The sequence below is a fragment of the Enhydra lutris genome, unplaced genomic scaffold (assembly GCF_002288905.1).
Source record: "Enhydra lutris kenyoni isolate GAN:26980312 unplaced genomic scaffold, ASM228890v2 scaffoldscaffold46, whole genome shotgun sequence".
In the NCBI taxonomy this organism is placed as follows: Eukaryota; Metazoa; Chordata; class Mammalia; order Carnivora; family Mustelidae; genus Enhydra; species Enhydra lutris.
The window spans coordinates 8,080,643-8,097,116 of NW_019154130.1; the positions used below are offsets into that span (position 1 = coordinate 8,080,643).

General features: G+C 42.0%; 1 protein-coding gene across 1 annotated transcript; it reads left to right on the plus strand.

The window, feature by feature from the left end:
* The first annotated feature begins 2,853 nt into the window (after positions 1-2,853).
* On the plus strand, positions 2,854-5,313 carry LOC111156490 (disintegrin and metalloproteinase domain-containing protein 1a-like). The gene has a single exon (XM_022517425.1). The coding sequence runs from the start codon at positions 2,872-2,874 to the stop codon at positions 5,311-5,313; it is 2,442 nt and encodes an 813-aa protein (XP_022373133.1). The 5' UTR covers positions 2,854-2,871.
* Positions 5,314-16,474: the final 11,161 nt, after the last annotated feature.

The following is a 16,474-nucleotide window of genomic DNA, read 5'->3' on the forward strand; positions in this document are numbered from 1 at the left end:
CACAAGAAGAAAGTGGGGTGCCAGAGTGTGGCAGGATTTTCAGGGATCGGAGCCGGGAAGCCAGGTGAAAACAGCAAGCCTAGCAGCCAGCTTTCTGCTCTGTATTGCCATAAACTGTGAATTGCTTCATGGTGGTATGACTGCTCTCTGGGCAGGGGACTGCAACAGGCAGAAGTACAGCAAGGTCCGCACCCGCTTTCCTGGGAAAAATGGCATGTGTTCGCACTGCAGGAGTCTGTCAAGTTTGGAGACTCAGAGCTGGGTGGGTGCCTGAGATAAAAATGCTCGGTCACAGGCCGGGTGAACAAAGAGTTCCGTCGGAAACCAAGAAGACAAGAGGTGATTCACTGCACCCGTGAGGGCTCCCTGAAGAGTGCGGGGGGGGGAGGGGTGGTGGTGGCTAGAGATCGGGGCACGGCCATATCCATACCCCCAACCCCATCGGTGCTGAAGGCCTTCAGAGAACAAAACGGTGCGCAACACAGTGCGATCTGGAGCTGCTTGCACTGAGCCCCGCCCCCTGGTAATAGCAGTGCAATTCCACCAAGCAAGGACACCTGAGAATGCCTGCAACAGACCCCTCTGCCAGAAGACCAGCCGGAACAACTCGCTAGCCCCAAGGTTTCCCATTATAGGGAACTGGAAAACTTCAGCTTTTGGGAAAGACAGTATAGAGCATTCACAGCTTTTTAAAAATAATTAGTATTCATTAGTCTTTCAGTTTTACTCTTTTCAGGTATTTTCTTATTTTTTAAAATTCTTTTTTGGTTCTTATTAAAGTTTGTGATATATACTTTATTTATGTTCCCTTCTGTTGTATTTTATTGTAATTTTATTATATATAATGTTACATATGTTATTATATTATATTATATATTACATTTACATATGCATTTTGTATTTCTGTATAAATATATACGTTTATATATAATAATATATATTTATATATAAATTAATATTGTACTTATTATATATATTTATATATAAAAGTTTTTCATTATTTCCTATTTGAGGCCTACACTTACACATTGAGATACATATACACACAAAGATACACAAAAATATATATGTAAGTTTTTCTTTCTTTCCTGTTTTTGAGATCTAGTTTCTTTTAAGAAACAAACCAAAATACACTCAGGATTTAGTTTACTGTTTTGTTGTTTTACTTGTTGTTTGACTTCTTATGTTTGTTTCTTATTTCTTATTGTTTAAGATGGAAAAGGGAGAAGGGACAACTGGAAAAGCAAACAAAGTCCACGAGAAATTAAAAAGGGTGAGACTCCGCATGCAAGCAGAGGGACTGGACTTCGACTGGAGCATGGACAATTTATCCACCATAGTAGGAGGAAGATCTAGACACAGGGGGGCTCACCCGGCACCAACACGTGGAAGCACTCTTTGGACTGCTTCTATTTTTCTCAGCCAAAGGTGAGGCCGGAAGAAGTCAGGAGAGTGACCTGCTGGCCGAATGTAGGAAGAGGTACATATTGAGATCACAAATGTGCCATTAGTCAGCATGGTTGTGGGTTTTCCTGAAGACATTTTTAGCCATTCAGGACAGGCAAGTACAAACAAGTACTTGTACAAGCAAGTACAAACAAATAACACATAACAGATGAGACATCACAGCACTCATAACCTGGGAGTCATTTATTCACTTGGTAAATAATTCTTGTTTGTCTACTTTCGGACAAGCACTCTCCTAGACCTGAGGGTATAATAAAAATGAACAGACAGGGGACGCCTGGGTGGCTCAGTTGGTTAAGCGGCTGCCTTCGGCTCAGGTCATGATCCCAGCGTCCTGGGATCGAGTCCCACATCGGGCTCCTTGCTTGGCACGGAGCCTGCTTCTCCCTCTGCCTCTACCTGCCACTCTGTCTGCCTGTGCTCGCTCTTGCTTCTCTCTCTATGTCAAATAAATAAATAAAATCTTAAAAAAAAAAAAGAACAGACAGAACTGGTCACTGAACACACGGAGGCCGTATTCTAACACAGGAGAGACTTTCAGGATACCTAGTTTACAACAGGCACAGTATTAGCATACCAGAATGTCAGGGCCATCCTGTGAAGAGTGTGGGCCTGGACTCACCCACCAATGGGCCCATGGTACTCACCCAGAAGGGGAGGCCGCTCTACTGGCATCCCCATACACACGTTTAGACAGTGTTATAAACAGAACGTGAGAAATCAAACTTTGACGGTGTTAAAACACAGGGGTATTGACCCTTGCCCCGGGAGTCACCGGCGCACTCGGGTCTATCTTGTGGCACAGGGCTGCCACTCCACTTGCCTTTTCTAACAGACTGGCCTGTGAGGTGACGCATATCTCTACAATGCCATCCAGGGACAAAGAACAATCTGAGTTATGATGTCCGTGTGTTACGGAGCAAGAGTTTTAAAGGAGGGGAAGTGAGCAACAGAGTGTGCCTCCCAAGATGTCTAAGCCCCCTGGTCTGGAACACTTGGAGTGAGCCAAGCAACGGACGACAGCAGGGGCGGGGGTGGGGCATTCCGTGCGGCACAGTTGAGAAGGCATGGAGGTTTTGTTTCCACTCTCCAGGCAGGGTCTTGCATTTTAGCACCTGCAGTCCTTCATGAGTACATCAGTCCACGATGTCAAAAGGACCTTAGCCAGGGAGCACTGAAGTTGATGCTGGGGAAGAAGTCACATAGAAAGGACACTACCTGAAGGATAACAGATCGGAAAGACTAAAAAGGACATAGCCAGAGGCTGTGCTTCTCTCAGGTAGGCAGCAGCCACCCTTTATGCGGCCAGCATAGATCTGGAGCTAACGCCTGAGGGTCTCTGTGTCAGGGACAGCTGCTACTGATGGACACAGGCCACACACCATCAACCGATTCCCAACGGCCATGTCAGCGGCAGCTTCTTTGAGACAGTCTGCCTCCTCCTCGTCTTCTCTACAGAAATACCAAGTGGCTGCCTGTGGGGCTGGCAGAGTGCTTCCGGCCTGGGCTCCACAAATGAAGGGCTGGAGGCGAGCACCAGAAGTGCCGGGACCTTCGTGTGTCAGGTTGGGGATCATGCTAGTGTTGGTACTGATTTTCCTGCCAGGCTTGTACTGTGACCCTGGATCTGTGTATTACTCTTCTTACGAAACAGTCATCCCCAAGAGTCTGACAGTCAAGGGAAGGGAAGACCCAGGGGAAAAGGCATCCTATACACTATTAATGCAGGGCCAGAAGCAGGTGATTCAACTGAAGGTGAAGAGAGACTATTTTGTGAATAACTTTCCAGTCTTCAGCTACCACAATGGGGTCCTGGGGCAAGAAGTGCCTTTCATCTCTCATGACTGTCACTACGAAGGCTACATAGAAGGAGTCCCGGGTTCTTTTGTTTCCCTCAACACCTGTTCAGGCCTCAGGGGCATCCTGATTAAGGAGGGGAAACCCTATGGCATTGAGCCCACGGACACCTCAGAACGGTTTGAACATGTGTTGTACACCATGGCACCCCAAGCTCGAGTGTCCTGCAGCGTCACTTCCAGAGGCAGCCAAGTGGTGTCCACCAGCCGGCAACAAGGGAGCAGGAAGCCTCGCAGTCTACAGGCACTGCCGTCCTTTTGGTCACACACCAAGTACGTGGAGATGTTTGTCGTGGTCAGCAACCTGCGCTTCCAGATGTGGGGCAGTAACGTCGATGAGACGGTCCAGAGAGTAATGGACATCACCGCTCTGGCCAACATCTTCACGCGGGGCATAAACACCCAGGTGGTGCTGGCTGGAATGGAGATCTGGACCGAGGGGGACCTCATAGAAGTCCCAGCGGACTTGCGAGTTACACTGAGGAATTTCAATAGCTGGAGACAGGAGAAGCTCTTCCCCCGGGTGAAGCACGATGTTGCCCACATGATCGTGGGACATCATCCTGAAGACGATGTGGGACAGGCATTTCTCAATGGTGCCTGTTCAAGAGGCTTTGCAGCCGCTGTTGAATCCTTCCACCATGAAGACGTCCTCCTGTTTGCGGCGCTCATGGCCCATGAGCTTGGGCACAACTTGGGTATTCAGCACGACCACTCGGCCTGCACTTGTAAAGATAAACGCTTTTGCCTCATGCGTGAAAACATCACTAAAGAAAGTGGCTTCAGCAACTGCAGCTCTGACCACTTCTACCAGTTCCTCCGGGAACACAAAGGGGCCTGCCTGTTTAACAAGCCCCAGCCCCAAGGTCGCCTGCGTAGGCAAGCCACGTGTGGAAACGGTGTGTTGGAGATGTACGAGGAGTGTGACTGTGGACCTGATTGTGGTAATAACCTGTGCTGTGACGAAACATGTAGGCTGAAGGCAACAGCACTGTGTAGTTCTGGACCCTGCTGTAATGAAACGTGTGGATTTGTAGAAAAAGGAATCATGTGTCGTTCTGCTTTTGGAGAGTGTGACCTCCCAGAGTATTGTGATGGTAACTCTGACAGATGCCCCACCAACACATACAAGCAAGATGGTACACCTTGTGAACGAGTTCACTATTGCATTGAAGGTCTGTGCAAGACTGCTGATTTTCAATGTGTAAATGTTTTTGGATACCCTGCAAGGTCAGCCCCAGAAGACTGTTACATTTCCATGAACACTAAAGGGGACCGGTTTGGAAACTGTGGCCTTCCCACTTCAGATAACCAGGAATATGTAAAGTGTACAGCTGAAAATATATATTGTGGGAAAATTATATGTACAAATGTTAAACATGTACCAGTGGTCAAACCCATGCACACAATGATCCAGGTGCCTCATAGGGATGACTGGTGCTGGAGCATGGATGCCTTTAATAATACTGATATCCCTGATGATGGAGATGTGGATGCTGGCACACGTTGTGCTCCAGAAAAAATCTGTCTGAATTACTCCTGCATTGATCATGCTGTGCTGAACTACGACTGTGAACCACGAAGAATGTGTAATGGGAGAGGAGTTTGCAACAATTTAAAGCACTGCCATTGTGAGGCTGGCTATGCCCCTCCTGACTGCACAACTATAGGAACTGGGGGTAGTGTGGACAGTGGCTCTCCTGTTGTACAACGGGAATCTGAAAGTGCTTTCAATGTTGCCAAACATGAACATCTCACAGACAATATGATCATAATATTTCTCATAGTTTTTTTCCTACTATTAATATTAGTAACTGCTTTTATCAGCCTTTTGTGTAAACATTCAAGAAAAGCTCCTCCAGAGCCCAAAGAAAAGGGTTCAGAAGAGGCAGCAGAAGAGGTTCAGCCAGAAGAAGAGGAAGAGGAAGAAGAAGAGGAAGAGGAGGAAGAAGAGGAAGAAGAGGAAGAAGAGGAAGAATCAGAGCCATAAAAGTAGTGAGAGGAAGAAGCTAAATATATCAAACATCTCAAGCACTGAGTGAGAATGAGGCTCAGGAAAGTACAAGTGAAGTGGGAATTGATGGCTCGGGGATGGGATCTGAATAAAAATATACCATCTATAAAAATACAATAATGTAGGAGGAGGGATTCATCCACTTTTGGAACTCATTTTAGTAATTAAGCTTTTATTTATTTAATATATTAAATATTTTATTTTTTCTTTTCCACATTTCATTTGAACTCTTCACATGCATCTATAGACATCAATGTATTTGTCTTGGGCCAATTTTTCCATTCACCAGAAACGTTTTTAGTACATGCCATCTCTCATCTAAGTTGTTTGACAGGTACTACTGCATTTGCCTGCATTTATTACTTTCACTTTGTAAGTAACCACTACCTATTATGAGGGTAGTTGTTTGTGTGGTCATTTTAATTTGCCTTATAAATGTACATTCATTAAATGAAGAGTGTTTAAACATAAAAATAAATAAAACCCTATTCAGATTATACATCTCTTCAGATTCCACTTGGCATAGTTATTGAGTCCATTTTACTCTGGGACTCTGTGGGAGGTACAATACCTGGGAAGCCAGAAGACCCTGATTGTCCCAAGGTCAAGGGGCAAGTGTTAAAATCATCCGCCTTTTCAAATCTGGCAGGTGTTTAACATGATGTATGTATATCCAGTTTATTTCCCAGCATTTCCAAGAATTTCATAGAGCTATATTCCCTTTCACCTAAAAGGTTTCATTTATTTTTGTTCTAGAGCAGATTTCATAACCTTTACTCATTACTAATCTTCATGGGGTGAATTTCAGACCTCTAAATGTCTGTCTGATGAGCATCACCTAGACTCAAAAAACTAAGCTTATTTTCTAACAGTATACACACCCCAACATACCATAGTGCTAAGTATATGTATAAAACTAAAATTTTGTCTTTTCTGTTTTTTTAATTTATTGAACTAATAACTTGCTGACTTATATCAGAAGGAATCTCTCCAATTATAGGCAAAGGAGCTTAGAGGTGGTAGATACTTCTCTATGAAGAAGCACAAAGCAAATATAATATTGTTATTCATTCTGTGGTAGAAACTTTGTTAAATACTTCACATTCATTTTCTCAATTTAATCCTCCCAACTTCCCTATGAAATCTCCATCTTGTTCATGAGGAAGCAAAGAAAATTTGCTCCAGAACTGGTCAGTGGTGGAACCTGTATCACTCCTCAGGTATGACTCCATCTCCATTCTCCACTCCCTCATGGGCTTTTTCCTGTGGTAAAAATGATGGAGAAAGCACTCAATATGTCCCTAATTGACCTCTATTATGAGTTCTCAAATTGTGTCATTATTATTGATGAAAATGTCTTTTCTCCTATTATATCCTGACATCATGGAAGAGCATGTTGTCTTCCTATTCAGTGCTTGGACTCAGCATATTGTAAATGCTTAATAAATGTCTATTACATGAGTAGTTAACTGGAGCTAACCTTAAAATACAGGGCCAGATTCATTCCCTTTGCAGAATGCCTCTTGCTACTCCTTAACACAACCAAAATCTTAGTAAGAGGCAATATTGATACTAAACTTTAAAAATTTACTCAGAGAGGGAGGAGGGGAAGAGGGGGAGAGAGAATCCTAAGCAGACTCTTCGCTGAGCTTGGAGCCTGACAGGGCGCTTGATCCCAGGACCCTGAGATCCCAACCTGAGCTGAAACCAAGAGTCAAATGCTTAGCCAACTGTGCCACCCTGGCACCCTGATTGCTAAACATTTATAAATTGTCAAGTAAATAATAAAAAGTTTATCAGGTCTTGAATTCCAGGAAATGAAGTTTTACCCACATTAGGGTAGACTATGGTAGGGGAGGAGGCCAGTTTTAATGTGGGCAGGAAAAAAGTTAGATGTAACTTGGGTTGTGAAATCTCCACATTTAAGGGTCAGTTTCTTATAAAGCTCAGGTGACAACAGTTCTGCATTATGTCTGACTGCCTCTAGGAAGTATACCTCTTCATCTGATTCCTCTCCCCATTACATCTGGGGGATTCTGATGAATGCTTGCGTGTTCCAATCATCTGTGTCAGCAATCACCAGCCACCTGCTCCCCTAATGGTGACTTACTGCTACCTTTTACCTGTCTTTTCTGTGCAGCTATTGTCCCTTCTGTGCTGCCTCAGGCCATCAGAGAACCAGGCCCTTAATTCCTCAAAGCACGGCCGCATCCAGGCTCTACAATTTTATCCAGATTTTGGAGCAAAGGGAAATTGCAAAGTGGAAAAGAAAAATGTGGGTGCTGAAGATACGTATTAGTGCTCCTGGAGTCCAGGAGTTATGCCTTAATGGTAGACTTAGGCCATTTCTCCCCTCGGACCTGACCCAACATCCTCTCTTATTCCTGCAGGACTGCTTGTGAGAATATCCTTGTTGCCTGGAATAAGACTCCACCACATTCTCTGGGGCCCAGTGAAAGGCGAAAGAAACTTTTTTAATTTTTTAAAGATTTTATTTATTTACTTGACAGAGAGAGACACAAATACAGTGAGAGGGAGCACAAGCAGGGGGAGTGGGAGAGGGAGAAGCAGGCTTCCCACTGAGCAGGGAGCCCGATGTGGGGCTCGATCCCAGGACCCTGGGATTGTGACCTGAGCTGAAGACAGACACCTAACAACTGAGCCACCCAGGGGCCCCAAGAAACTTAAAAAAATAATAATTTATTGAAAACCCAGATCATATCTTCATAACCTCACATGAATGTATTATGCCCACAACAAAGACATATGTTAGTTTGATAAAAATTCAGCTTTTTGTATGTTCAAACTTCATTTTTTTTAAGATTTTTTTTTAAAGATTTTATTTATTTATTTGTCAGGGACAGAGGGAGAGAGAGCGAGCGAGCACAGGCAGAGAGGCAGGCAGAGGCAGAAGAAGAAGCAGGCTCCCCGCCGAGCAAGGAGCCCAATGCGGGACTCGATCCCAGGACACCAGGATCATGACCCGAGCCGAAGGCAGCCGCCCAACCAACTGAGCCACCCAGGCGTCCCTCAAACTTCATTTTTAAGCTTATTTTTATTGAAATATAATTGACATATAACATATTAGTTTCAGGTGTACAACATGATTCATATTTGCAAATACTGTGAAATGGTTACCACAGTAAATCTAGTTAACACCCGTCACCACACAGTTAAAATTATTTTTCTTTTTTTTTTTTAAGATTTTATTTATTTATTTGACAGACAGAGATCACAAGTAGGCAGAGAGGCAGGCAGAGAGAGAGAAAGAAGCACGCTCCCCGCTGAGCAAAGAGCCCGATGTGGGGCTCGATCCCAGGATCCTGCGATCATGACCCGAGCCGAAGGCAGAGGCTTTAACCCACTGAGCCACCCAGGCGCCCCCTAAAATTATTTTTCTTATGATAAGAACTTTTAAATTCTACTCTCTTAGCAATTTTCAAATACACAATACAGTATTAATTAGTCATCATGCTGTATATTATATCCGCAGGACTTATTTATTCTAACTGAAAGTCTGTACTTTTTAGTCACCTTCACCCATTTCACCAACCCTCTCATGCCCTGCCTCTGGCAACTTATTCCCTGTATCTATGAGATATTTTTGCTTTTTGCTTGTTTTTAGATTCCACATACAGTTGAGATCATATGGTATTGGTCTTTCTCTAGTGACTTATTTTACTTACCAGAATTCTCTCAAGATCCATTCATATTGTTATAAATGGCAAGATTTCTTTCTTTTTTATTGCTCAATAATATTGTATATATATTACATATATATATGTATGTACAGTCCCTTATATATAGGTATATATTAGATATTTTATATGTATATATAAATATATATATTTCTTTATCCATACATCCAATGATAAACACATAGCTTGCTTCCATGTCTTGATTATTGTAAACAATGCTCCACGAATATGGAGGTACAGAGATCTTTTCAATTTAGTGTTTTCATTTCCTTTGGATAGCCAGTAGTGGAATTACTAAATCATATCATAGTTCTCTTTATAATTTTTTGAGGAACCTCCATAGTGTTTTTCATAGTGGCTGCACCAATTTATACTTCCCCCAATAGTGCACAAGGGTTCCCTTTTATCTACATCCTAGCCAACTCTTGTTATTCCATGTCTTTGATAATAACCATTCTAACATGTGTAGTGTGATATCTCATTGTAGCTTTGATTTGCATTTCCCTGATGATTAGTGGTCCTGAGTTCCTTTTTATGGACCTGTTTGCCATCTGGTATGTCTTCTCTGCAAAATGTCTATTCTGCCCATTTTTTATTTGGATTGTTTTATTGCTATTTAGTTGTTGGAGTTCTTTACATATTTTGGATATTAACCCCTTATTAAGTACATGATTTGCAAATACTTTCTTCTATTCAGTAGCTGCATTTTCACTTTATTGATGGTTTCCTTTACTGTGGAAGCCTTTATTTTTTATTTTAGATTTTATTTAAATTCAAGTTAGTTAACATTTGTGTAGTATTAGTTTCAGGGATAGAATTTAGTGATTCATAACTTGCATATAACATCCAGTGCTCATTTCATCAAGTGCCCTCCTTAATGTCCATCACCCATTTTACTCAATGCCCCCACTCACCTCCCCTCCAACAACTCAGTTTATTCCCTATTTTTTAAAAAAGATTTTATCGGGGTGCCTGGGTGGCTCAGTGGGTTAAGCCTCTGCCTTCCGCTCAGGTCATGATCTCAGGGTCCTGGGATCGAGCCCCACATAGGGCTCTCTGCTCAGCGGGGAGCCTGCTTCCCCACTCTCTCTCTGTGTGGGGCTCTGCCTACTTGAGATCTCTCTCTCCCTCTGTCAAATAAATAAATAAAATCTTAAAAATAAATAAATAAATAAGATTTTATCTATTTATTTGAGAGATAGAGAGCAAGAGAAAACACGAGCCAAACAGGGGGTGGGGAGGGTCAGAGGGAAAGGGAAAAGCAAACTCCCTGCAGAGCAGGGAGTCCAGTGTGGGGCTCCATCCCAGGACTCTGAGCTCATAACCTGAGCTGAAGGCACTTAAGTGACTGAGTCCACACAGGTGTCCAGTTTGTTCCCTATTGTTAAGAGTCACTTATGCTTTGCTTCTGTAAGGGCCTATTCAGCCAGAGCAGCCCCACACCGGTTGAACTGCCATTTTGTTGTAAAACTTAAATTGACCTTGCCCCCCCCAGGGGAACTTACTTAAAAGCAAGTCCGGGAAACCAGTCCCAGGTAACAAAGTCCAAATACAAGGGTGGGTCAGACCAGGTGGAGGTATTTAATCAGTGGGGGCGCCTACAGTCTCCTAGCTACCAAGGAGTATGGGCCCCGCCCTTTGGGCACCTTTTGGGCACCAATTCTGAACTAGGTGATAGGCTGGTTCAAATGTCTACTAGGGTAAATTGTAATTCAATTGGTCGCCTAGCATCACTGTGGAGCTTCCTGTGTGTGTGTTATAATCTCATTGGCCACCTGTGTGTGCCAGGCCCAACCACATGGCCTTTGCTCTATAAAAGTTAGTCTGGAAAGCAGGGAGGGGTCGTCCTCTGGGTAGGGGCGGCCCTGACCCGTCTGTTTGACGGAGGGTTTGATTCCTGATGCTTGGCGCGAAATAAAGCTTTGCTTGACCTTCACTTTGTATCAGTCTCGCTCCTTTAATCATGGACCCATTATTGGGGTACCCAATTTTTGGGGGACCCAACACTTCCTTCTCTGTTTTTAGCTTACCTTATTTTTCCTTCCCTTCCCCTATGTTCATCAGTTTTGTTTCTTAAATTCCACATATGAAATCGTATGATATCTGTCTTTCTCTGACTGACTTATTTTGATTAGCATAATACCCTCTAGTTCCATCCATGTTGTTGCAAATGGCAAGACTGCATTCTTTTTGGTGGCTGAGTTATATTCCATTGTGTATATATACCACATCTTCTTTGTCCATTCATCAGTTGATGGACATGTGGGCTCTTTCCATATTTTGACTACTGTGGATAGTACTGCTTATAAACAATGGGGGGCATGTGCCGCTTGAGATCACTGCATTTGTATCCTTTGGATAAATACCTAGTAGTGCAATTGCTGGTCATAGGGTAGCTCTATGTTTAACTTTTTGAGGAGCCTCCATACAGTTTTCCAGAGTGCCTGTACCAGTTTGTATTCCCACCAACAGTGTAGGAGGGTTCCCTTTTCGCGACATCCTCACCAACATCTGTTGTTTCCTGAGTTGTTAATTTTAGCCATTCTGACTGGTGTGAGGTGGTATCTCATTGTGGTTCTGATTTCTATTTCCCTGATGCTAAGTGATGTTGAGTACTTTTTCACGTGTCTGTTAGCCATTTCTATGTCTTCTTTGGAGAAATGTCTATTCATGTTTTCTGCCCGTTTCTTGACTGGATTTTTTTGTTTTTTGGGTGTTGTGTGTGAGAAGTTCTTTATAGACTTTGGATACTAGCCCTTTATCTGATAAGCCATTTGCAAATATTTTCTCCCATTCTGTAGGTTGCCTTTTAGTTCTGTTGACTGTTTTCTTTGTTGTGCAAAAGCCTTTTATCTTGGGGCGCCTGGGTGGCTCAGTGGGTTAAAGCCTCTGCCTTCAGCTCGGGTCATGATCCCAGGGTCCTGGGATCGAGCCCCACATCGGGCTTTCTGCTCTGCAGGGAGCCTGCTTCCTCCTCTCTCTCTCTCTCTCTGCCTCTCTGCCTACTTGTGATCTCTGTCTGTCAAATAAATAAAAAAATCTTTAAAAAAAAAAAAGCCTTTTATCTTGATGAAGTCCTAGTAGTTTATTTTTGCTTTTCTCTTGCCTCTGGAGACATGTCCAGTAAGAAGTTGCTGCAGTCAAGGTCAAAGAGGTTGCCGCCTGTGTTCTCCTCTAGGATTTTGATGGATTCCTGCCTCACATTTAGGTTTGTCATCTATTTTGAGTTTATTTTTGTGTGTGGTTTAAGAAAGGGATCTGATTTCATTCTTCGGCACGTGGCTGTCCAGTTTTCCCAACATCATTTGTGGAAGAGACTGTCTTTTTTCCATTGGTTATTCTTTCCTGCTTTGTTTAAGATAGAGCTGAGGGTCCATTTCTAAGTTCTCTGTTCTGCTCCACTGATCTGTGTCTACCTTTTGTTATGCCTGAGTTTTTGCCTCTGAGAGACCACCAAGGAGCCAAGCACCAATGCAATCACACGAGGGTTTATTTGACAAGCTTAAGCTTGGGCCCAAATATATCCGACACAGCGGAATAGGGACTTGGACCCCGAGCTTAGTTAAAGCAGGGGTATTTATGGGTTCCCGTTACTAAAGCAGGGTGGGGATTCCTGGAACCAAAGCAAGGTGGGGTTCTCTGGAACCAAAGCAGGGTGGGCCTTCCTGGAACTAAAGCAGGGTGGGGCTTACTAAAGCAGGGTGGGGGAAAGTTCAGCCCTTGGCATAGGGGTCTGAGATGTCTGTACTTACACTAAGGCTAAACCTGAGGTGGGATGGCCTTAATTTTTCTCGGCCTCCACACCTTTGTGCAGGTACCATACTGTCTTGATGATTATAGCTTTGTGATACAACTTAAAATCCAGAATTGTGATGCCTCCAGCTTTGGTTTTCTTTTTCAACATTCCTTTGGCTATTTAGGTTCCATATACATTTTAGAATTGGCATCAATTGATAAAATGGAGTAAGAAGATGTGATATATACATATACATATATATGCATATACATGTATTACTTAGCCACCAAAAAGGAAAACATTATGCTAAGTAAAAAAAGCCAGTCACAAAAGTTCACATATTGTATGATTTCATCTATATTAATGTCTGAAATAGGTAAATCAAAGAAAGTATACGTAGAAGAAGCTTAGGGGAGAGAATGGGGAGTAATAAAAAAGTTCTAAAATTAGATTATGATGGTGGCTGCACAATCTGTAAATATTCTAAGACCACTGAATTATAAGCTTTACTTTTTTTAAAGATTTTTATTTATTTGACAGACAGAGATCACAAGTAGGCAGAGAAGCTGGCAGAGAGAGAGGAAGGAAAGCAGGCTCCCTGCTGCGCAGAAAGCCTGATGTGGGGCTTGATCCTAGGACCCTTGGATCATGACCTGAGCCGAAGGCAGAAGCTTTAACCCTCTGAGCCACCCAGGCGCCCTGAATTAAAAGCTTTAAATGGGTGAATTTTTTTAGTATGTTAATTATACATCAATAAAGCTATTTTTATTTTTTTAAAAAGATTTTATTTATTTATTTGACAGCAAGTACAAGCAGGAAGAGTGGCAGGCAGGAGAGGGAGAAGCAGGCTCTCCACTGAGCAGGGTGCCCGATGCTGGGCTTGATCCCAGGACTCTGGGATCATGACCTGAGCCAAAGGCAGCTGCTAACTGACTGAGCCACTGAGATGCCCCAGTAAAGCTATCTTTTAAAGTGAAGAACATTAAATATATGGCTAAATCTCTCTTAATCACTTCTCCCCAGTCCTCCCTATTGGGAACCATTATTATCAGTTTTGTCCATTTTTAGGTAGAAAATATAGGGTATTGTTTTATGTACATAAGTATATGTATAACATAAATAGTATAATGCTTCAAAAAACTCATTATATTTTGGAGATGGGTCCATTTTACACAAAAGTCTTCAAAAGAAGTGCTCTGGTGGGATCCTGGGCATTATAAATGCTTAGTATATTTGATGTAATTCAAATAAAGCAGAATCACGATATCTGGGGATGGCACTGTCATTTCTGCAAAGGATTTCATTCCTGGCTGATTCACTGAGCCTCTATAATGGGTCAAATATTCCCGATGATATAGTATGAACTTTGTTGTATTCTCCTTAAATTAAAAAAAAAAAACTTTTTGGGAAAAAACATGCATGGTAAAGGGGAAATCCTGGGAAAGTTCTTAGTCAAAAGGGGAACTTTGAAGGAAGTAACAATATTTTGTATTTGCCTCACACTTTTTACTTTGCAAAGCATTTCTAGAAATGCTGTTGAACAATCAACAAATCTCATATATTGTTATTTCCACTTTACAAACAAGAAGCTGATGCTCAAAAAGATTAAATAACAAAAATAACAATTTGCAAATAACCAAACTGGGACTTGAATTCAGGTTTTCTAGGTTTAAAAACAAAACAAAAATAAAAACAAAAACTTTTTGAGTAAGGCTTCATATCGCAGTCCATGGAAAAATTATTTATCATACAATGCAACATTCTACTTTATAATGGTTAGGAAACATATTTAATTATGAGAAAGGAAGGGAGATTTGTAGAAAGTGGCACAGCACTCCTTTTCAGAACCTCCTCAAATCACTCCATAAAGACAAAGCACTAGGATGGTAAAATCAAAACTTATGAATAACAACAAAAGCTGATAAGGCATCTCACAAACCCCAAAGTATGCGTAGATGAAGACAAACTACTGATGGCTCCCAAGACCGAAGTGGTATTAGTATGTGTCAAGCAGAAATCAGAGTAATGAGATGCCAACTGGACCCCAGAATAAGAAAAACCCTAACTATCAGACAGATTCTCTGGGATGCCTAGTGAGCCAATTTGACAAAACCAAACAAGAAAAGCAGGCTTAACTCACTGAGCCACCCAGGCACCCCTCAATAATTAAAATGTTATTTGCCATTAGATTTTGGTAAACGGTCTTCACTATGTTTATGTAGTATTTTTGTGTTCCCATGAAATTTTCAAAAATAGGAATAGGTGGTGAATTGTAACAATTTTTTGGCATGTATTCTTATGTTCATTTTTTTCTCCTTTACGTTTTTTTTTTTTAATATTTTTATTTATTTATTTGACAGATCACAAGTAGGCAGAGGCAGGCAGAGAGAGAGGACGGGAAGCATGCTCCCTGCTGAGCAGAGAGCCCCATGTGGGGCTTGATGCCAGGCCCCCGGGATCATGACCCGAGCTGAAGGCAGAGGCCCCAACCCACTGAGCCACTCAGGCACCCCCTCCTTTACGTTTTTGTGATGAATTATGATGAACCATTTTTTTTAATTTAACTTATTTTATTTAAATTCAGTTAGTTAACATATAGTGTATCATTAGTTTTAGATGTGGAGTATGATTATTTCTTTAGATGTAGAGTTATGATTATTTCTTAATGCCAAATTCATGGTTATGTTTCTGGCACTAATTATTTTTGAGCATGGTATTTTCCTCCAATTCACAAGATTTGTAATATATCTTTTTGTTTGCATCTGCATTCAGAATAAGTGAGATTTGTCTCTGACTTAAAAAATGTCTTTTTTTTAACCAAAGCTTTATTTTTATTTTTTTTTTGTTTTATGTTAGTCACCATACAATACTTTATTAGTTTTTGACGTAGTGTTCCAAGATTCACTGTTTGCACATAACACACAGTGCTCCATGCAATGTGTGCCCTCCTTCATACCCACCACCAGGCTCACCCATCCCCACACCCTCCTCCCCGCTAAAATCCTCAGTTTGTTTCTTGGAGTCCACAATCTATCATGGTTCATCTCCCCCTCCAATTCCCCATATACTTTTCCTTTCCTTCTCCTAATGTCGTCCATATTATTCCTTATGCTCCACAAATAAGTGAAACCATATGATAATTGACTTTCTCTGCTTAACTGATTTCACTCAGCATAATCTCCTCCAGTCCCATCCATGTTGATACAAAAGTTGGGTATTCGTCCTTTCTGATGCCTGAGTAATATTCCATTGGGTATAAGGACCGCATCTTCTTTATCCATTTGTCTGTTGAAGGGTGTCTCAGCTCTTTCCACAGTTTGGCTATTGTGGACATTGCTGCTATGAACACTGGGGTACATATGGCCCTTCTTTTCACTATATCTGTATCTCTGGGGCAAATATGCAGTAATGCAATTGCTGGGTCATAGTGTAGCTCTATTTTTAAATTTTTGAGGAATCTCCACACTGTTTTCCAAAGTGGCTGCACCAACCTGCATTCCCACCAACAGTGTAAAAGGGTTCCCCTCTCTCCACATCCTCTCCAACATTTGCTGTTTCTTGCCATGTTAGCTATTCTAACTGGTATACGGTGGTATTTCAATGTGGTTTTGATTTGAATTTCCCTGATGGCAAATGATAATGAACATTTTTTCATGTGTCTGTTAGCCATATTTATGTCTTCACTGGAGAAGTGTCTGTTCAT

Coding starts and splice junctions, on each gene's coding strand:
- LOC111156490 (XM_022517425.1), top strand. CDS start 2,872: ATGTCAGCGGCAGCTTCTTTGAGACAGTCTGCCTCCTCCTCGTCTTCT.